Source organism: Myripristis murdjan, chromosome 1 (genome assembly GCF_902150065.1).
Source record: "Myripristis murdjan chromosome 1, fMyrMur1.1, whole genome shotgun sequence".
In the NCBI taxonomy this organism is placed as follows: Eukaryota; Metazoa; Chordata; class Actinopteri; order Holocentriformes; family Holocentridae; genus Myripristis; species Myripristis murdjan.
Window position 1 is genome coordinate 24627263 of NC_043980.1, and position 22740 is coordinate 24650002.

At 40.4% G+C, this 22740-nt stretch overlaps 1 protein-coding gene across 1 annotated transcript in view; it reads right to left on the minus strand.

The window, feature by feature from the left end:
• cntln (centlein, centrosomal protein) overlaps nt 1-22221 on the minus strand; it is a 94959-nt gene extending 72738 nt beyond the window's left edge. The window contains exons 1-9 of the mRNA XM_030063569.1: nt 21869-22221; nt 21483-21603; nt 17038-17126; nt 14612-14696; nt 10532-10666; nt 9504-9683; nt 7224-7357; nt 6139-6301; nt 5334-5561 (exon numbers count right to left, since the gene is read on the minus strand). Coding sequence (XP_029919429.1) covers nt 5334-5561; nt 6139-6301; nt 7224-7357; nt 9504-9683; nt 10532-10666; nt 14612-14696; nt 17038-17126; nt 21483-21563 — 1095 coding nt within the window. The 5' untranslated portion in view covers nt 21564-21603; nt 21869-22221. The remainder of the gene's footprint in view (nt 1-5333; nt 5562-6138; nt 6302-7223; nt 7358-9503; nt 9684-10531; nt 10667-14611; nt 14697-17037; nt 17127-21482; nt 21604-21868) is intronic.
• Nucleotides 22222-22740: the final 519 nt, after the last annotated feature.

The window sequence follows — 22740 nt, forward strand, 5'->3', positions numbered from 1 at the left end:
AGCTGTGCTGCACAGAGGCTCTCATCTAATGAGAGCAGTTGAGCTGGTAAAACACACCGCTGGAGTCCATGTCATTAGCATGTCTCTGGCCCTGGACATGGCTCAGCTCCAAACACACAGACATGCAAACACACCTTGACAACACTATCCACTGATAACACACACAACATACACAAAATGATTAGTTGACAACAATAACGAAGTAATATAAAATTATTTATCTATTCACAATTGTAGCCATTGTTTTTTATTTGTAACCTTTTTACAGGGATGTGTTTTCACATGGAACTGATGATTAATGTCTCTGAAGTGAGTGGGAGTATGTAGTATGTACAGAAAATAAAAGTGGCAGACTGCACTCGAAAATCTTTACTCCTTGGATATTTAGATAGCTTGGCTAAGAGTGGCACCACAGGTGGGAAATAACTGTAGAGAGTCTGTGTCAAAACAAGATCCAAATGAAAAACTATTTTAAAATATCTGACAATCAGCTGCCTTCCTTCATATTCTTATGAACTTCAACGGAAAACGCAAAGAGCATCCTGATGCACAGCCTGTTAATGTGCATATTCTTAACTCGGGTTCGGATGCTGATTTAAGCTTTACCAATGTAATTCTATTGTTTATGCTGAAATAAACATAACAAAAAGTCTCCTGCTCTCTTCTGAGAAAAAGAGAGAAAACTAAAAACTCAAATTTACGGTAAATCAAATTCCACAAGGAAACCCTGATTTATTTGTGTTTGTTTAACTTCTAGTTGAAATTACATTTCCATGTAGATATCCCAAAGTCACTTCAATCAGTTTTCTTTGTAGCATCATGGTTTCATCATATTCGTTGGATGTTTGCTATTAATGGTGATCAAAAGAAACACCTCAACTAAGCCAAACATGACCCCACAAAAAAAAAGGTGAGTGTGTGTGCGTGTGTGTGTGTGTGTGTGTGTGTGTGTGTGTGTGTGTGTGTGTGTGTGTGTGTGTGCGTGTGTAACTGGCACTTTAATTATACATCTGACAACTTTTTGATTGGCTAACATTAATAACAAGCCAGCAGCAGATGTTAAAAACCATCACAACAAGCTAAGGGAGAAGCACACCGTGGCTTCTGTGAAATTAGAAAAAAAAGGAAAAGAAAAAAATAACCTCCATAGTCACCTAGGGAAAATGTAGCTTGTGTGCTTCCACAAGTTTCAGTTTATGAAATCTGTATGGATAACTTCTCTGAAGCAGGTATTATCACACACAAACAGTCTCAAACCCAGGACTTCTACAGCTTTATTACTCCCCTGGCCATAATCAAAGCTCTTATTTATGCCTAGGTGTATTTTACAGTGTCAAATATCCATAGGTTTTGCACATTTTAAAAATTTTAAAGTGAAACAGTCCTCCCCCCATATTTAGGCCCAACTTTTTTGGAGTCGGTGAGCACACCTAATGTTTCCTTTCCAATGCTGATGAGAGAATAACCGTTGCTTTGAATGACTGCCCACACAATTAACAACTCACCACTCATTTACTGTGGTGAAGGTTCCAGAAAGCCTGAGGTCTGCTAGGGATCCTAATGTTGGTCTTTAATCACTGCACAGCTCTGACAGAAGCCAAACAAACACTAAACTACTGTGAATACAATGAGCCAGTTAGGGAGATAGTTGCAAATGATTAAATGCTAACTCTGGCTCATTTTTTCTGGCCACTGATGGTGGATATCCCTCGCCTCTGGAATGTGGTGGTGACAACCCAACCTGGCAACCAAATCTCTCCACCCTGGCAGCTTGCTCAGACTGCAGTTCCGTTTGTGTAGGGTCACCTGGGTGTTGGAAGGTTGGCCAGGCCCTACAGCTAGTAGATCAGGGCATGGATCCATCTCCTTGCTGATTTCATATTATCAAACTTCATTGGGGGTGTAAAACTCTTTCTTCATGGAACTTATGTGTTTCAGTTTTAAAACAATCGAGAAAATCCATTCTTATCGCTTATTTTGACTCTGCAGGATAAATGACAGAGGAAGCAGCAATAGATGACAAGGAACAGGACTCATCCCTGTTCCAAATGTTTTTAATCATGTATGTTTAAGCCTCCGTAACGTCTTTTCAAGCTGCCTCTAAAGAGTTAACTAGCTTTTAGACAGGAGAGAGCAGACAGACAGTTAATCTTGGTGCACAGCATGGAAGCATAAAACACAATGGGTGTTATCCAACCCCCCACACCCCACCCTACCGCCAAAAAAAAAAAAAAAAAAAACCTCTGCAGGAGGGGCGTTCAAAGCCGTCGCTCTGGTCCATATTCAAATGAGCACCGCGTCTCCCCCCTGTGCTCCTGTTGCGATCAGCACTTTGATCATCTCCAATGGTAACTTCCACCAAAACATTTAAAATTAAAATCAAATCTGCCTTAACAACCTGAGCATTAGAATTTAACAGGTGTTCGGGAGGAAGTTGTTACAGAATTTGTGATTATGTGCTTGAATACACACACCCTTAGTAAAACATGCACGCTTGCACGCGCAAACACACACGCAAACGAACAAACACACACAGCAGAGCCACACACACGCACTCTGTCAGTGCAATTATAGAGTGGGAAACAGAAAGCCCTCCAGACTGAGTGCTATACCTTGGGATACTTGATCTGTTCACTTTGATGTCAGTAGGTAAGAAAGTTAAAGAAACAACAGTCAGACAGCAGCTACATGTGTTCAGTAAACACAAGTTAATATTAATATCCACATGCACAGGTTATATGCATAGGGCATTTTAATAATTACATCCGACCCCCTAAAAATATGTGATTTGCTTCCTTTGTTCTGATCTGGGTGGGTAAAAGTCACAGGATAAAATGTATTGTCAATGTGGTAATACACACACACACACACACACACACACACACACACACACAGAGACACACTTATATATGCATGCATGCACGCACACACGCATGCCCACGCACACAGCAGTAACTGGATCTCTTCTAAATGTAGTATTAATTACTGGGGGAACACTGCATAGCTGTACTTAATTACCGACTAATTGATCCATTTATATTTCAACGTTGGATAAATTAACGGGGTTAAGTGAGACATGGCGATTGTAACTCATTTAACATTTGAGCTGATATCTTTTGACTTCCACAATCTGGGGGCAGCGCTGTCAGGAAATATCAGCCTATCAAATTAAACAAACACAATCTTTGGAGGCAATTCAGGGATCATAAATAAATAAATAAATAACCAGCTCACCTCCTGAAAATAAAATTTGCTTGCCCTGTGTTACCTTTAGAGTTGTCTTATTTTCCATATAAGCTTATTAGTTTAAAGTGAAGTGCAGGTTTAACCACAAACCAGACTGAAAGTCTTATTATGAAGAGCAGAGCAGGGCACTGATACTATGCTGATGGAATAAGGTCTTCTTCTTCCAGAGTACAAGAGATGACTCTGGAATCTGTTTTAAGGATATCACCAACCCCGGCCTAAACTTCCTTGTTTTTGCCACCATGACAATTAACTGTGTTAAAAATTTAATCACTTAATTCATGTAGAGCTTTACTTTCCTCCAGTTTGCCACAAGCAATGATGTCCACTACACCATCAGTACTCAAAGCCAACAAGCATTTAAAAATTGTCTTTTGCAACACAATGATAGTTGCAGTGATTATTCCAATTATCAACTGTATGAAAATTGCATATATTGTACTGTATTAGATAAGGTAAGATCAAAGGTAAGCTCAAAGGTAATAAATAGGTAATTGATCAGAAGCCAGTTTGTGAAAGAGGGCACGTGAGAAACCCTAACCAGTATCAAATGTTCTATTATAATTGAACTGTTCTGAGATTAAGCGTTGAGTCACAAACTTGAACTAAACGTAAAGCTCCACAGTGAAGTGAGTGATGACATTTTGAGCACATTCACATCATGTGGCAAAAACTAGGTAAATAAGGCTCTGGTTGATAATAACTGGAATTATCCTGTGTTCTGCCAATTACTATTCTCAGCCAAGTCTCTGACACTGTGTGGTCCCAGGAACACCTATCACCACATCATTAGGAGTTTAAAGGCCACTTTAGTGGATGGCTGCGGCACCAACTTGTTACTATGGCTCTCTCTCCCCTTGGGGTGGAAGTTGAAAGGTAGCTAGCTGAAGTAAAACCCTGCTGACTGACAGAAGTAGAATTCCAACCCCACCATCATCTTCAACACCATTACTGGGCTCCAATTAAATCACCTCTCTCCTCTCTCTCTCTCTCTGCTATCTGACCAGTGTGTGTAAAAAGTATTTCCAGACACTTGGGTGGGACGAGAGAAAGCAGGATAAAGTGAGTAAGTATGAAAGTGAGAGAGCGCATGTGTGCCCAGAAGTGAGAAGGAGAAGATCAGATAGCTGACATAAAAGACACTGACACTGGCGCTAAAAGAGATGGATAGATCAAGGGTGGACTAGAGTGATATCAAGAGAGTGAATTTCAGTTAAAGACCACCACTACAGGCCATGGAGGGGCTTGTCAGTTATGACTGTGCCTGCTAACCCACCTACACACTGCTCTCCCTCCTACAGCTGGGACAATTACACGCTGATTCAAAACTGTTGATTGACAGGAGGCCCAAGATATGATGTATTTAGCTTTGTGAAAATAACAGATAGACACATCATGCAAGGCAACATAACCATAGATTCTCAAACACACACACACACACACACACACACACACACACACACACATTTATATCAAACCTCAAAAGGATATCCCTATATTACATTGACATTACAGCAGATCACCTCTTAACTCAGAGTTGCAGTGCAAATAAAGAAAAGTTCCACCATAAACATTAACACTGTTTTAAATAAGGGGTTTTCACAGCATTTCTGGTGCTGTTTTGTTGTTTTAGGGTGTAATTCTGTTTTTATGTTGGTAAGATCAGCAGATGCACAAAATGCGTACGGAGTTATGACAATGAAACTCAATGGGGGAAAGAAGTGTGCTCTCTCTCTTCTATGCTGGATTTTCCCCAGCATGTTTCTATAACACTTTCATTTTTAAGGGTTGACACTGAAAACTGACAGCTAAAGCTACTGTTTTAAATTGTTCGATTTTTTTGCCTATTAAATGCCACTATTGTTGTGCTGTGAACATCACCCAGTGGCCAGTTAGCTGCAGAAAAAGATGCAACATCAAACAACAAAACTGCAATAGAAATGAAATATAAAATCAGCAATCCAAGGTTTTCAACACAGTGTTAATGTGTTTTAGGGTGGAATTATCCTTTAACCTATGGGAAGACAAGGGCCTATTCTGATTAATCCTCTGTCCGGAGATGAAGAAGGGTGAAGGAAAGAGTTTACCTTAAAGTTTGTTTGCCTGTTGGGTGGAGCACAGACAGCTGTCTGCTGAGCTTGTTGCTGCTGCTGCTGCTGCTGCAGTTGTTCATGCTGCTGTTGCAGCTGGGCCTTAAGCTGCTGGATGTGCTGGTCCTTCTGGGCCAGCTGGCTACTGAGCTCCAGGTGACTCTGACGGAGATTAGCTTCACTAGACACAAGAGCCTGGTAGCACTGACTCAACTCCTTGTATAGCTGTCAACAAACACAAACAAGATAGAGGGGTTGAGAGAAGAGAGGGAGGGAAAGATAGAAATGATGTATAGATGGGAAGAGATGGGTGAAATAGACCAGGCAAGGAATGTCACAAACAGGAGGAAGGCAAAAGACTCAAATCACTCATCATATTAGACTGGCCTTGATATGGGTCTCTTCTCATATTTCCATAGACAGGAAAGACATGTGCTAAGCTCATCTGAATAAGGAGAAAATGGGTGATGAAAAGAGGACAGCAAGAGGTAGAAAATGGAAAGTGGGACAGGAATAGTCCCTGACTGGACATGCTTTCTGACTCATTTGTGATGGGTCTGGTACAGTGGTGCTGTCAGCAGAGAGAGAGGTGGGAGCCCGCGAACCCATTCTCCTTTCACAGTAACAGGATATGGTGAGAAGAGTCCTTACTTTCTGGGAATGTTAAAATAATTGTAGGGTAGAGCTATGTTGGAAATAAATTACCAGTGGGTGAGTGGTTATGGTAATGATGAGTTAGAGGTTTGGCACGTCTGCATGCGTGTGTGTGTGTGTGTGTGTGTGTGTGTGTGTGTGTGTGTACCCTCTGGTAGGAGGTGGTGTCAGCAGTGTGTGCCTCCTCTTGGTTCCTCAAGACTCTCTGTGTGTCCACGTTTAGCCCTTCCAGTTGCTTGATCAGATGGCTCTGCTCTGCCGCATGCTCTGTACTCTGTCTGTACAGAGTCTGCACCTCAGCCACCTCACGACTGGACACACACAGACACACACACAAATAAACTCATGAAGTATGAAGTATGATAGACTGCATAAATATCACAGAAACTGTTAGGCATATATGAATGAGATGTTGTATCATCTCTCAATATATTGATATCAAGTGCCAACATTTTTGTGTGTAAATCTATGAATAATGATGTTGAATGGAGTCATCAAGACTGTGCATGAGAATCAGAGAGAACTTGAGATTCCACAAATAACTGATTTATGGCATTTTTTAATTCTAGACTTTACAGCTGATTTGCACCTAGCATTGCCAAAAGCTTATTATTTCAACATTTTACTGGACCGTGAGTTCTCTCTTAAATCAACATTGCCCAAATTCCCCTAAAAATTAAAACATCAGCAAGAGGTTTATTTCTCAAATTTGTTTCTTGTCACATGTCATTACCATTAAGTGCTCCTTCTCACTTACAAAGACATCTTTAATCACCTAGCTAACACCCAAAGAACAGTCTCCAGCCCGGATGTGACTGACATGTCAGAGTGCCTCTGGTGTTAAAACAGAAAAGTAGTTTAAAAAAAAAAAGGTTGAGATTACCACTAAGGCTCCTAAGGTTCTCACAGTTTTTATCATATCGACTAAAGCTTAGCCAAAGCCCGCACCGTTTCCCCTTTCTCCCTCTTTTAAAGCACATCTGCTATGCAGGGCTTATCAAGTGGCTTTAGGGGAGCCAGAGGAGAAGAAATGTGTGTCGCCTCCAAGGCTCGAGGTGGAGAGAGCCATACACTAACTGCTTCACAGACTCCCCACCATGACTGGATGTATACAAGCAACATGCAACATGCCACTGAGATGTTGCTCCAAAATATCTCCTACAACATTGTGCTGGATAAATGCAAGCAGACACTAAGGAAGCCAGTGTCAGTGCTTCAGCAGGTATTGCTCACCGAAGTTGGTTGAGGTGCCCTTCTTTTGCTGCGACCTCCTTCTCCTTGGCAGAAAGCTGGGCTGCCAGACTGGTACTCTGGCTCTGCAGGCTGGTCACCTCCAGCCAGGCACTGTTCAACTCCGCCTCCAGTTCCTGGTGCAGCACAGGGACAGCAATTTCAAGATAATTCACCAGTCAAAGGGGCTTTTCACAATATCTTCCACCTGAAACCACTGAGAGTACACAGTCAAAATGGACAGACTGAGTTCCATTGCACTGAATTTAAGTGGACTGTATCATGCACTGGCTACTGCACTAATACAGGGCAAAGTATAATAAGAGACTTAAAACTGACAGTAACTTTTGCATGCCTTAACTGAGTGATCTAGATGTTTACATGGTTTAAGTGGACAGTACTGATAGATGGATAACCAATTTATTTTTCTGGACAAAGGGAGATGTGCTGATGCACTGTATCGTCGGCTATCAACAGTTGGCCATGTCAGTGTCTATGTGACTTTTTCAAAGGCGATACTGAGGTTTTGTTTCATCAATATAATATTTTGACAATAACACTTTGCTTTTGCAGTGTAAACATAAGCCAAAACAACAAAATGAATAAAAGGTGTTGAGAACAGCACTAGGCCGAGTCTGAGAATGAAAAAAACCAAACCCAAAGTGATACACACACTGCCTTACAGCTCTTTCACACAACTCCCAGGAAGCAGGGAGCAATACGCTTTCTCCACACTTAAAACCCATTCTAAGTCAGGAAAGGAGTGGAGAGGGGCTAGTTTATCCTGTGTTTTTAAACAAATTTGTAAGGGGAAAATATTAATCTGAAAACAATGTTTTTGCAAAATACAAACCAAATTGAAAATTTAACTTGCAGTAATGAGACAGGGCTGCTATGACAGTCCCTCCCCCAACCTCAGGAAACTAGAGATTTTTGATTTGGTAGTTATGAGTGTCAGCGTTTCTATTAAGAAAAGCAACTACTAGAGAAGGTCAGCCAGATCCCCTAGTGACTGGCATTAAACACACAAGGGTCACCCAAACCAGCCAGTTTAACTGTGATTAAAAACACTCACAAGGCCAAAATTAATCATGGGCAAATTAATTAGCCATCACCATTTTCAAAGAGGGCAAGACATGAAAAGATGCCATGACAGGTAGAGTATGTAAAAATAAGCAATCAAGTTTGTTTGATATCTATGCAAGATCAGAAGTGTTCTGAAACTGCCACCGAGGCTTTAATCAGAGACATATGAAAAGCTTAAATGCCAGCTACTGTATGTAACTTATCTAACAAGCACTAGAGCTATTTACATGCTACACTCCTGGACAAATCTTTGCTGTGTCAAACAAATTGGCATGATGTATCCATTGCACACCCCATATTTTCCAACTCCATCTTTCACATCAATGGTACGATAAAAAATGAGGAGCTGGTGGAGTGTCTTAGACTGTGATTGATGTGCATAGACTAGTTGCTGGGGCCCATCCCGACCTGGTGTAATTACTCTGCAGCCCTGACTTATTGAAGGCTTTCTGTCTGACTCCATCTGAGAGAGACGGGACTAGGGCAGCAATGATATGTCATGACGCTTAGCCTATAAGAACTGGGGTGAATGTGATTCTCTTCTGCAGCTCTGTTGTTCCCCTCAACTCCAGTATTGATGGGCAGCTGGCTTCTGCAAGGGAATAGCAACGGGGAGCTAGCTGAAGAGTAAAACTCTCCAAGGACAGTGATTGTGATTTGATTGGTTGAATGTCTGAATAGCAGCACTGTCGTCACTGTCTTATCGTTTCTATTACCACTGACCAGAGAGATCGGCAGACTTGATCCATAATGATGACATTGGGGAGCAATGGATGTATTCTGCTAATTACCTGCTTGCATAAGGGGAGAGTGAATGACAGGGAACACATTCAACCATGCACGCGCTCACACACTCACACAGTTGTGAGACCCCAACTGTGGTCACCAAGGAAGTTGAGCTTCTTGAAGATCAGCTCAATTCATGTTTTTCATGTTTTTTTCAAAATCCCTGGCTCGAGCATGTTAAATCATAATCATTCTTTCCTTCCTCTGAACAGAGACTATACATATTTAAAATGTGTGCTTTGCTACAGGAATGAGTTTACGTTTACAGAACATGCTGAGGAGGGAAGGGTAATTGGGAGTGGGGGATTCAAGGTATGCAGAGGAAAGGGAAAAGCTGAAAGATGGAGTCCCTCCTTTCCATGCGACTTTGTGTGTACATGTGTGTGTGTGTCTCTGTCCCTGTGCCTGTACCTTGACTCTGGCCTGAGCAGCGTCCCTTTGCTCTTGTTGACTGTTGGCCTGCCTCTTCTCCTCCTCCAGGTCGGTGCGCAGGGCGGCGCAGCAGGAAGCTAATCCCTCCTTCTCCTCCTCCAGAGTCCGCACCACCTGCCGCTCCTTCTCTTCTCTCCTCCCATTCTCCCTCTTAATTTCCTGAATACAAAGTATGTGTGTGTTTGTGTGTATGGGGAGGGATGTCGGGGGTCATGGGGGCAAAATAAACAAAGATGACTAAGGAAGAGAAAGAGAGAAAGGAATGACCCAAACAGAGAAAATGAAACAGAAAGAAAGAAAGATAGGGGAGGGCCAAATAGAGAGGCAACACTCATGGTTGAAACTGTAATGAATATGAAACGGCAGGCCTACTTTGCTGTGGGGCCCCCTGCATGTGCTTCTGATTGGCCAAGGTCACCTGTGCTGCATGACTGGGCCGGATGTGGGCCGGTGTGAGCTGAGACGAGCTGGGCTCATGCAGGTACAGAGGCCAGGCTGTCAGCTTTAATGACAGGCTCCTAATGAGAATGGCACTGGCTACAAGACCCATTAGACTCAACCCAGGTCTCCTTTGATGCTGTCCCCCCCCACAATTTCTCGCCATGAGACTCTGCCAAGACTGCGTGAGGACCAATCCTTTATCAATTAATCATGGCCGGGTCCCATCTAAGCATAATTAGGGAGAAGCCACATCATCACCTGCACACTTTCCCTCACTGAAGCCGTCATTAAGTATTTATCTGCAAGTGATCAACCTGATTTTTTTTCTCTCTCTCTCTCTCTCGTTCTCTCTCTCACTCACACACACACACTCACACAAATCTTAAATCCTTTCTCCTATCTGCAACAGAAAAAAGAAAGCAAGAAATGTTGCGCTTCAGAGAGGGGAGAAAGAAAGAAAAAAGACACAAAGAGATGAAGACTGGGAGAGAGAGGTTGTATGAACACAGAAAAGAGACTTGTAGAATGCGTGAGAAAGACTTTGACTGGAAATTTGTTCCACCAACCTTAAGTTCCTGACTCTCATTCACCAATTTTTCATGAAGAGCTGTCAACTCCTTGTTCATTAAGGCCCTCTCTTCGTCCACTGCTATCGTCCTATGCATCAGGTTGTTGATCTCTTGCTGCTGCCCTGCCACTTTCTGTGGCAGACAGCAATAGAGAGTGGGAAAGATGAAAAGAAGAGGACAGACACATACAGGGTAAAAACAGAGATCCAAAATGCAATTCGCATTTAGATGCTATATATGAAATTCAAAAGGCTTGTTTGAGAAGATAAAAATAAATCATAAAAAGACACTCCTCTGACACAGCTGGGCTTGCTTCAAGATACTCAGCTTCAGTAAATATTGGTAATACAATCCTTCTGGGCCACAGGCTACACTAATATGAGCCAATTTACAAATGGAAAATCAAAATCAAAAATGTGTGTGGATTGTGTCCTCATCAGGGCCAAGACAAATCCAAACACAAGTTTAAATTTGTCAGGGATTAAAATCTGACCACCCAAACAGACCATAATCACCTAGAAAAAAAAGCTAGGGCTAAATAGCTATTGAGATAAATATATAAACATGTTCTATGAGATCTGCGTGTTACACCCACACCTGTTGCACCATGAAACAATTTAGGTGCAACAAAAAGGAACCACACACTCTCATACAGAAGAGCTATAGTAAATGAGAATTTAGATTTCTAATTTACACCGAGGCATAACATCGTAAAACTCCATCATGATCAAAATATGATCTGTATTGTTCAATAAAATAGAGGCTGTCAAGAATGGCATGAAGATTTTTTAATGACCCCCATTTTTTTTCCCTTTGCTGTATGTTCACTTTTTTTGGGGGGGCAGGGTTTTTGGCCTTAGCGCGAGGAGGCTGGCCTTTTAACACTGCATCAGCCGGGGTCTGGCATTGGCTGGTAATCCACAGCCTTCTGTGGGTACACCCTGCTCTCAAATAACACTGTGCTCTGGGATGCAATTAATTGCCATGTTGGGGGAATCGCTCAGATCTATCCAGATAGTGGATTTAGTGCTCCTCGCTACTCCTAGTTCGCCATGCAAAGAACGGAGGGGCTTTAATAGAGATTTATACTGGAGAGCAGAAAATAAATTCAAACGCTGATAATGAGGTAGGCAAGAACAATTTGAACCCCAGTAGTGCTCAATTGGTAGGAGAAAAAAAGGGGGGTTCCGCCAAGTTAAGAGGTCTAGGACAGAGAGATTAGCATTTGAAAATTCCCAGTGCAGTTCAAAAATGAAAGCTAATTATGTTACAAAAATGGAAGGGAGTGGAGAGGGAAAGAATAGAGAGGAGGTGGAGGGGAAAAAAGAGAAGGAGGAAAAAATATTGTCAAAGTTGGAGAGTTGAGACATTAAGAGGAGTGTGAGATCCTGCGTGGACTCAGCGGACCATCACATCTTCAAAAGTGGAGGAAAACCAATTAATCACCATTTGGGTGCGCATGGCTCAAGACGGTAGATGAGATGATGACTGTCAGTGGGCTGTATGACACAGCACAGCATACAGGACTATTAATGAGCCTCTCAAATAGGCTGGAAATTTAAAACCCTACAAGTTTTAAAGAAGAGAACAGGACAGTTTCCAATCAACCAGAGTTCCAGAAAGATGTGAGCATGAAAATGTGCAAACTCCAAATTATTGTATTAGCAACAGTTTTATGTGAAAAATAGTTTGAATGTTTTTTTTTTTGTTTGTTTGTTTGTTTGTTTTTTTCCAATTTATTCTTTGTTCTGGCAATGTGATGTTTTTATCTTGAGGATATGTTTGTTTTCATATTTTCCTAAGTGAGAAGGTTAAGGTGAGATACTGTCCAACCTGCCTTGGTTGGACAGTAATCTGTATTCTATTCTATTCTATTCTATTCCATTCTATTCATTACAAGTAAATACAGTACGTTGAAGTGGAAATGTCAGGTGTGCATCAGGTGCATCTGGCCAACTTGTATATACCAACGTCAGAAAAAAAAACAAAACAAAAAACTCACAAAATAACAAAAATCCACAAAGAGGCTTATCAGATGTAAAAACAAACAAACAAACAAACAAAAAAACATATATATACATATACATATATATATATATATATATATATATATATATATATATATAGTTTTTTTTTTTTTAACACAGTGACAAGAACAAAACTTTCAGTACTTCACCGCAGTCATGCTTCATTTGCTGAAGAATTTATCACAGATTTATTGCTGTAGTATGAATGCTTATGCAACAACATATCATTACAATTTATAGTTGTGAATTGTGGACTTTTAGAGTCATATTTTACACTTAAGATAAAATTAAAAACGTATCATTATGACTGCAAATAATACATAAATGTATGAATGAATAAATCAGTCATGTAATCGATCACTTAAATTCACTATCCAAGCAGTAAGTGAAAGGGACGGTTTTATCTTTCTTTTTCTTGTACTATAAGTACACTATATCTCACACTGGAATGAACTTAAAATAATCTTATGTGGCCACATATTGTGTGCTCCAATCAGATATATCAGATACTATATTTACTATTATATCTAAACAGTATTTAAATGGTGTGGGAGGGTGGCACAGAGAACTGCTGGCAAGGTGATGACTCCATTAAAGCAGGTCTCATTAAGAATGAACAGAATGCTAGATGAAAGGGTTGCTAATGAAGGAGAGTGACAGATGCTTCAGTGAAGGGATGATGATTTGGAGTAAATTACATTAGTGATGTCATTATCGTTAGCTATCATACCACTGACAAATATTCCTCAAGGGGCGATGCAAAGAAAGGTAGGTACAAAAGGAGAGAGATGGAGAGGTACATCTGAAAATATACAAGATTCTGCTGAAAGTCCATTTCTTTTGGAAATAAAGCAAAAGTGTACAAATAAATTTAGTAGAAATAAAAAAAAAGAAACAGTATGGAGAGAGGAAAAATAGAACAGTTTCATAGACAGACATACAAGCGATGAATTAAAGCAAAATTGACAAGTATGCTAGTCTAATATTAATAAGCAATGTTATGACTGGAAAGTCACAATTTCAGCCCCAGGTCAGATGGAAAAAAAGTGGGAGGAAAAAGTAAAAAAAAAATTTGTTCCTCTACACCTATTATCAAGGTGCCCTTGAGCAAGGCCTTTAACCCCCAGTTGCTCAAATGCAGCTGCCCAGTGGCCAGCAGAAGACTGTGGCTGTGCTACACAGCTCCCAGGTGTAAATGTGTGTAACTAAATGACTAGGGTGCAAGACTGAAAATGTTAAAGTAAGCAGTCCCTGGTAAAATGAAGGTTTAAAAAGGATGGAGGCAGCAACAGTGAGATGGAGACCAAAACAAAAGTCAAACACCAAACACAGTTCAGCAAGAACACAAAGGAGCCACATTAAAACATTTTTACAGATGGGGTGCAGCAGGATGTAAAAAAGTGTACTGGAGAATCCAGAAATGGAAGAGTTCAGTATTAGATACAGCCGAAAACTAGGTCACTGGGATGTGAAAAATGTGAGATAAAGTCTATGATAGAGCACTTGAAAGCAGCAGCAACGAAGCTGTTAAAGGGCCCTTTGCACATTCCATTCGCTAAATGCAGTGAGGTTCAAAGACATCTGACCTTAGAAACTTTTTACCAAATGTGGCAGGTTGTCTGTGTTTCATGGGTGAAGCAGACTGTGTTTCATGGTTGAAGGATGACATTTGTAACAGGTTCTCCAAATAGAGGCCAGTCACACCAATTAGGGTTTTATAAATGCTCATGAATCAAGACATCTCTGGCTGGGTATGAAAATGTGGTCAGTTTACAGAGGAGTACCAAGTGCAGTGGTTTACAAATAGTTTACAAATGAATTTTCCCCAAAAATGTTCCCCTTGATCCTCTGAAATTTTGTGCAACATCTTGTTACAGGAAATCCGAAAGATACCTTGTTGTGTCCTTTTGTTCTAATGCATAAAACTTGTAATCTCTCTGAAGTAATTCTTACAAGCCAAGCCTGACTTTTCTCCATTAATGCATCGAGATCCAGCAGACATTCACAAAACGCAAAACATTACAGCCTGCCAGACCAAATCATATTGTACCTGTTCCAGCTCCTGAATCTTGTAGTCTTTTGTCTGGAGGATCTCCAGCACTTTCCTGTCCTTAGTCTCAGCTTTGTGCTTCTCACTGGAGGAAAAAAAACAAAACAAAACAGCATAAGTGAGAGGGCAGGCATGTGAGTGTAGAGTCATCCAAAAGGAAAGCTATCCAGTAATACAGCCAGACACAGACAGATAGACAGACAAGCACAAATAACTAGCTTTGACTGTATTCAGTTAACATTATGAAACTGTCTTGTAACGGGAGTTTATGACATCAAACTTGACAAATAAATAACTCTTACTGTACAATCTCAGGAGAAATTTTATGAAAAAGAAGAAATCAATGCATTATTGTTACCATTGTCAAGAGTAGTATTTTTACTTCTAATATGTTTCTGCCTGATAAGAGCTAGAAATTACCAATACTACTGCCAATTTGAGTGAAATGGACCAGGCACATTCACAATATGAAACAACTTTGTTACCCCCCCCGTCCTGCAACACCAAACCTAAAATCAAACGTGCAAATACACTTTTGCCAAACACCCAATTCTTTTCCTACTGGACACCTCCTACTTTCCTTTCTACCTCACTACTGCCTCTTTTATCATGATGAACATTTAGGAAGAGAAAACATAAAGTGGCTAATGGGAAACTTGTTTGTTTCAGCTGCTTTGGACCACCGGGGAACACCCATCCCCTCTGCTCATCACTCACTCCCTCTACCCCTCCCACCATCCAGGTCCTTCTCTCCTCTCTTCGCCTCTTCTGATCAGCCCTCTCCCCTGGTAGACATTGAAATAAGTATCTGGTGTCCCGGGAGGAACTGGAACGCAGGCTGGCCTTGCTACATCTCCTTGTATATTGGGCTGTGTTCACCATGTCCTGAGCAACCAACCAATCACTATACAAGATCCATCGAGGAGGGGGTGAATGGTGATTCCCAGTAGGCACCGGTGCTTGACTGGAGTCGACGCAATTACCATGTCAATATTCCCCCTGCGCACCAGGTGATACGATACACATATGCTCTCTGGGTGCATGTTCCCGCACCAGCCTCGGTGGACCAACATACTTTGATGGGTCTCCTATGAGGGCTATAAAGGAAGTGAAGAGGGTGTGAATAAGGCCTGAGAGACACGGGTAGTGAAGGAAGTCTCTCTACACCGCTGCACCGTGTTTTAGCTTGATTACGGCCGTTCTAACAACTGGCAGTTCTCAAAAGGCATATGCTATGTTTCACAGCAAATATTAAGCGTATACTTAAAGAGAAGACTATTTTCAGAAGCTCTACACTGTATGGTTTGTTTAAAGGGGCCATACTGCAGAATAACAATAGAAATTTACAACATTCTGTATGTAATGTACTCACAAACATAAAACAATTATTGTTAATGTGTATCATGCATATTTTCCAAAAGAGTCATGAACAGTGTTGTTTCAGAGATACAGAATTGGGGGCGCCCTAGTGGTTCTCTGGATAAGAGCACCAACCACTTGTTAAGGCTGAGTTCTGATCACAGCATCCCGAGTTCAAGTCCGACCTCGGGCCATTTGCTGCATGTCGCCCCCTTTCTTTCCCCTCCCTTACCTGTCTCTCTCTACTGTGACTACCAAATAAGAGTTTTGTCTTTGAAGAGATGTCATTAGAGCACAATTAAATTTTTTGTTCTATTACAGTAAACTGATAAAAAAAAACCTTTGAGATCTTCAGTAATTATCATATTCCACATATCTAATGAACCCTAGATAGACCTTTCTGGGGCAATCAATTGTATCCAAAGTAGAGATTGTAATACATGTTTGATGAGATGCATTTATGTATAAAAAAAAAAAAAAAAAAAAAAAAAGAGTTTAAAATGTTTATGTTTTTCATTCATTATAAGTGGGATTGTATGTAGGACACCCTCTGACTGGGCAAACAGTGTTCACACTGCAACAATATCTGTACCTCAACATCAAAGACAATTTAAAGTTAAATAACTTTTTCCAGTGGGGGAAAACATATTTAAATGATGCTACTCTGCGTCATCAGTAAAAACCTGAACCTCTGTACTCTTCAGAAAGTTCCCATGCCACTTGTATTTGGTGTAGCTTAGCCACCTTACAAAAAAGGTCATATTCAATCTCACAATTTATCCGATAAAGACAAGCATTTGGCAGGAGTGTTTTGAGTGTCCAGAACGGGAGAGCCAGAGGAAGACTGTTTTCATTAAAAGGGTTTCCATGGTTGAACTGCTAGACCGGGGATAAGAAGGCTTAAATCAGCATCTGCACCAGATTCCACCGTAACCCCAGCAGAATGTCCAAGGTGCCTCAAACAGCCCTTGAACGACTTTCACACATATTTCCCTTCACTTGTGAGATAAAAGAATTTTCAGCTGCTGAGCTTCAGAGGTAGCAATTTGAAAGATGAATCTACCCACCGCTCAACCACCAAACTGACAGCCTGGGTCAAGTCTGGATTGGCCACTTGCAGGCGTTTCCATAGGGACCACACAAACTCTTTGTCTGCCTGTGAAAATAGAAAATTGAACAGGTCAACATTTTTTAAATTTGTTTATTTGTGTTATTTATTTATTTATTTATTTCGCTTATTTGCTTTCACTGGATAGGTGAAAGTGAACAGAGACCGGAAACACAGCAAGAGAAAAGGGGAGACAGCAACAAATGTCTCAGTGTGGATTCAAATCCAAGATGTCATGACAACACAAGTGCCTACAACCACTGAGCCACCATGATGATGGATAGTTGTTATAATTATTATATATATATTTTTAAAATTTCTTTTAATAAATTTCTCTCTTGCATGAAGAAATTTTATCTCAAAATGCAGTGAGGCCTATAAGAAATGATTCACCAACATCGCATCAGAGCTTTTCTTAATGAAAAACAACAAATTCAATAGGATGTTCAATGATATTAGCATACGAGAGAAGGAGGGAGCCAATCAATAATTTAAACATCTTGTACAAAATAGTTTTTGATCTGGCCTGCTCTCTCTAATCATGGGGCTGTCTGAACAGGGAGCTCCATCGCTGAGATGTGACCTTCGACTCAAGGGGAGCAAGCATTGACACTTGTCATTATGCACTATTTATGACTGGGGAGTGCTGGGATTCAAATCAAAACACAGCAGTCGAGCATGCATTTTCTTTATTAATAAAGTGCTCTCCGGATGTGTTTTTCAGTACAACTCCGAAGTAACTAGCCCTGAAGAAACTCAAAACTGATGACAGAGAGAGTCATCTTCAAATAGAGAGCCCAGCCAGCCCCTGACACATTTCCAATTCAAATTGTCTCGCTGGTTTTTCAAACATTTTTAAGCTACATTACATTTAATGAGGGACATCTGAAAACTACATTTTCTGACATTAAAAGACGGAATTATACCAAATCGACTTAATATAAAATTATCTGATAAATTATGTTCACATCATCATAAGATAAAAGTCGTCCCTCCCACTGGAATCTACTGGTCTCCAATTAGTACATGAATTTTAACCCCCTATTCAAAAGTGTCTAATCAATTATTTACTAAATGGCAGAGGCAGACCTTGATAAGACCATGGGCTGAACATATAAAGTGGAAGGACTAGTTGATCTCTGCCTATGTATGCGCGTGCATGTATGTATATGTGTGTGTGTGTGTGTGTCGTGTCTGTGTGTGTATGCGTGTCTGTGAGGATGGGTGTGCAGTGCAGGGATGGGGGGTGTGTGGGAGGATAGAGATCCCACCAAATCAGCCCTGCAATGCAACTAACGACGAAATTAAGCAGCATGGCTGACTTCAAATAGGTAGTCTCCCTCTGCTTGGCCTTTGGCTGCCATTAGCCGTTCCACAGACAACTGCTCAGTCAGGACCCTCATCAAGGGCTCTGCTCTGCCGTGTGTGTACTTAAAGATGCACTGAATGTGTGTTTGATGATCAATGAATTATTAATTTTGATTCCAGACGCCGAAACACCATGGGCTAAACATACCAAAGCGAGCCATTGGAATTCCGCCACATATTAATAAAATTAGCATGGTCTAGTAGGAACATTTGCTGGCCGACAGATGAGCCGCTTTGTAGTTAATGGCAGTCCTGAAGTACGTCGTGCCAGAGACTTAAGACATCAATGGTATTCAAATGCCACAATTTAAATGGTACACTGCACAACTAAAGGTCCCTATTAGATGGGCAGAATCACTGATGTTCTGCCTTGGACTGGACCACCATGGATGGCTTTCACGTCAGCTCAATGAAGTAGATGTAATAGATTTGTAATGTGAGGTAAGTACAAACTACAATCAGGACTGAATGAAACATCAATAACAAAACGGCAGTATAACCTACTGTGTTACACCTGTCACTCTGCATGTGTGTTAATGAAGAGATATATTATTCACAAATGCTTGGTTATTACAAATATTGAGGATGAAAGTCTCAGCTGTTTGCACAGAGTTGGGCACATTTAGGCTACAGTATAACTGTAAGTGGTGCAGGAACTGACAACTTTGATTGTGATAAAGGCAAGAAATATTTTTATTTCTTAGGCCCTCAAGGTGCATACGTGTGGGAGTAAGCAGTGCTCGATATTATCTCACACTATCACAAGCAGAACAGGCCATTATTGCTGCACACACAAAGTCAATCAAATTGAATAAAAGATAATCAAAACATCACAAGAACTTTGAGCTTTAAACAGTATCTCTGCCACAATGCATCTCCAACTCACACCAACTATAGATATGCTGAAATACAACTGACCCATTAGGAATAGAAAAGTTCAGGGCACATATCATATAATTTAATCAACAATATTCTATGCAATATGATATAATAATAATAATAATAATAATAATAATAATGATGATGATGATAAAGCCTGGCATTGCAATGGCACTTTGTTCACTGCACTTTACAGTGGGCAAAATCCCTAAATTGAGTAAATTCATGTGCAAATTCATTAAATCACCCAGACCATGAAAACACATTGAATAACATTTGTAAAATCATTCAGATTTGTGATATGATTTGTAACAAGCTGTTTTCATAGGCATTGGAATTTGAAAGAAAAAAAAAGGAGAATGAAATCAATGCTCAAAACATTTGCCTCACATGATAAGTAAAAAAATATATGGTCCACATTTAAATGCTGCTTTGAAATGACTGCATCATGGAAATGTTCATGACATTCCTAATTGGAGGCCTGCCAATCTGCACATTACACTGAAAATATTAAAGGTCTAGAGTACATGTGATAACAATATGTATCTTGCAAGGAATTTGTTTTTAGTGTTGAATTACTCATACATAATACTAGTGTCTTTGTAGTCATGACAACTTGCTACTGTGAGAGGACTCGATTAGTGTTTACTGAATGACACACAGCTTTGCACCACTACGGGTATTAGTTAGCTCCTGGCAGTCTGTGAGGGTGCCCAGCCTCTCTTGAATCAAAATGTGAAGAGTTAACTCAACAGACAAACTCTGATTTAAACACAACAGATAAATAAGGCAGTAGGAAGATTTACAGTTCAATCCAAACAACTGCACAAAATGCAACAGTTACTGCCCAGTGTCTTAGCTATTTACAGTGTAATAAAAGGCTTAAGGTTATGCATCATCTGCTGCACACCACTGCAGATTACCTGTATAGTAAGGTAGTATACATATGCAAAGTGAGAGATGCTGCATTCAGGTGAGTTTACTCATGTTATTAGGCACCACCTGGTGGTGAGCATGCAAGGACACTCTCAATCACTGAATGAGGGAATCAGGAAAAAAGGTGATCTCTCTCGCTCTCTCTCTCCCTCTCTCAGTGTTTTCAATGCAAGAAAAAAGACCCACAATATTTTAAAGTTTACCATGGACATATAGAGAGATTTGAAGCATACTGTTGCCTGGTATTCCTGGATGTTATGAAAAAGGGTGGCCCATGAATTTACATACTTTTGCAACAAACAAACAAAAAAACAAAACAGCAAAATGTTTGCAAGGGTCAGGCACTGTAAAAACTCACAGTGTGATTTAGTGAAATCAACTTGACATTAACCATTTAATCACTTACAGGCTACATCTGTTGGTCAGTTTCAATTTAAATTGTTATCAGCTTCAGAAATTACAACCATGAGCTCAAGCATTGGGAGAGCAAATTATGATGTGAAAGAACATCTCACCAAGAATTCACAAACAGATTCAATTAAGTATAACGTTAAGGAAGATTGCCAGCTTATCAGCATACAGTATTTCTCAGCCAGCACTATATCTGAGTTAATTCACTACAAACCCTTCCATCTTCTAGTTTAATAAAGTTACTGGATAGAAACTTCACTCTTATGTATCTTGGGTGAGGGATCTATTTTTGATCAAATTTTAAAAACGACAATCATAGCACAAATTAATGGTCAGTTAAATCCCTATCACACATACTAACAGATCAGGGAAATCTGATAAAGTAAAGAAGTCACTCTCTATTAGACATTGTACTTGAGCAAAGTAAGCTGCTTACTTTACGGCATTAATATCTATGTTAAACATGAACAGCTGACACCCAAAAGATTATCAGGGGAGCAAGAATACATAACACTAGAATGCATTTCATCAGTTAGTCAAATGAACATCTGCCTATATTACTAGACATTTGATCATTAAGCTTGTCTAAAGTGCCGTTCAGTGTGATTTACTACGTCAAAATAACACAAGAACTTTGTCCTTACTCTCCAGTACTATTTCAGTCAATTAAAAAAATTAAAGCAGCAACTCACCTAAGTTTCTGGCTTCATATTTTTCAGTGAATGCTGTCTTAGCTCAGAGTGTTTCTTCACCATGTAATCAGTGTTACAAATAATAAAAATAAAAGCACACGCAGCCATTTAAACATACCTGGCATTGCATTAACTCATCTGACAAACTCTTCACCTGCTCCTCCAAAACCAAGACACGGGTGTTGTCTTTGGAGGACATTGTCGCGCTGGGAAGTGAACAAATGTATTCGTTTGGAGACCTGTACGACAGAGGAGAGAGGACTTGGCGTTATGGCAATGATATTAGTGAAAGGACTGTGGTTGTTTTGACAAGAAATCAACAGGTGCCAGGGCCTTTGTAGCACCACGCAGCGGAAAGGACACTTTGGTTTTATCCTTGTGAACAGTGAAACTTTGCTTTGCTGATGTCGCTACTCAAACAGGGAGATGAGCGACAGGCGAAACAAGCGGCTAACTCCGGAGACTGGCCTGTTTTAGTCAAGGTGAGCAGTGAACTCCTCTTACCAGTGTTGACAGCTTGCTAGCCGGTCAGCTATCAAAGCCACAGCACCGGGACACCACACAGTACTGCACTATTTATCCGGTGACGTTAAAACTACTTTGCTACCGTGGCTAGTTGACGTTAGCCACCTAATAAACATTCAACCACTCCGTCTCTCTGCTCTGTTGTTGACAACCTTCCGGGTGATAAATCCATACCCTGGACGACGTCACCATTCCCGACAGCGACACATTTTGTCTTACACAGAAATAGCGGTCACTACATTATTCTACATCGCATAAACAAACTTTCTCAGTGTGTAACGCCGTTGTCAACAGCTACCGGGACGCCGTCCTCCTTTCAAACAAGCCCGCTGTTTTCCGTTTCTGCTCCGTGGCGTCATCTTCTTTACGTGTTTTCACGACAGTCACCGGCGAAGTACGGCAGTAGTCCGATCCTTGGAATATAAAAGCTGATGCTGTTGGATTAAAGTGTGTCTGTGAAAACGAGATTAAAAACCCTGGTGACACAACATTTAATTCAAAAGGGGAAAGATATAATATATAGTACATCATATAAAGCATCTAGTACATATATAATGTAATACATAATAATTAATATTGAATTCAACACTTTAACACTCATCCTGTTAAACTTGTTTATCACAATAAGAGCCACAGACAAATATTTATTCGATAGCGTCTGAAGGACCAGGGAATAAAATTTCAAGCTCATGTTTTCTTGTCATTACTTTTTTTCCACAACCCTCCAATGATTTGGTGCCAATAACAATATCATGTCTTGCCATTTCAGACTTCATAACGTCGTTTCATGAAGCTGCAGCTTTCATGAACCTTGGTTGGCAGCCCTGCCGAATTGGCCAGTTGACTCTTTA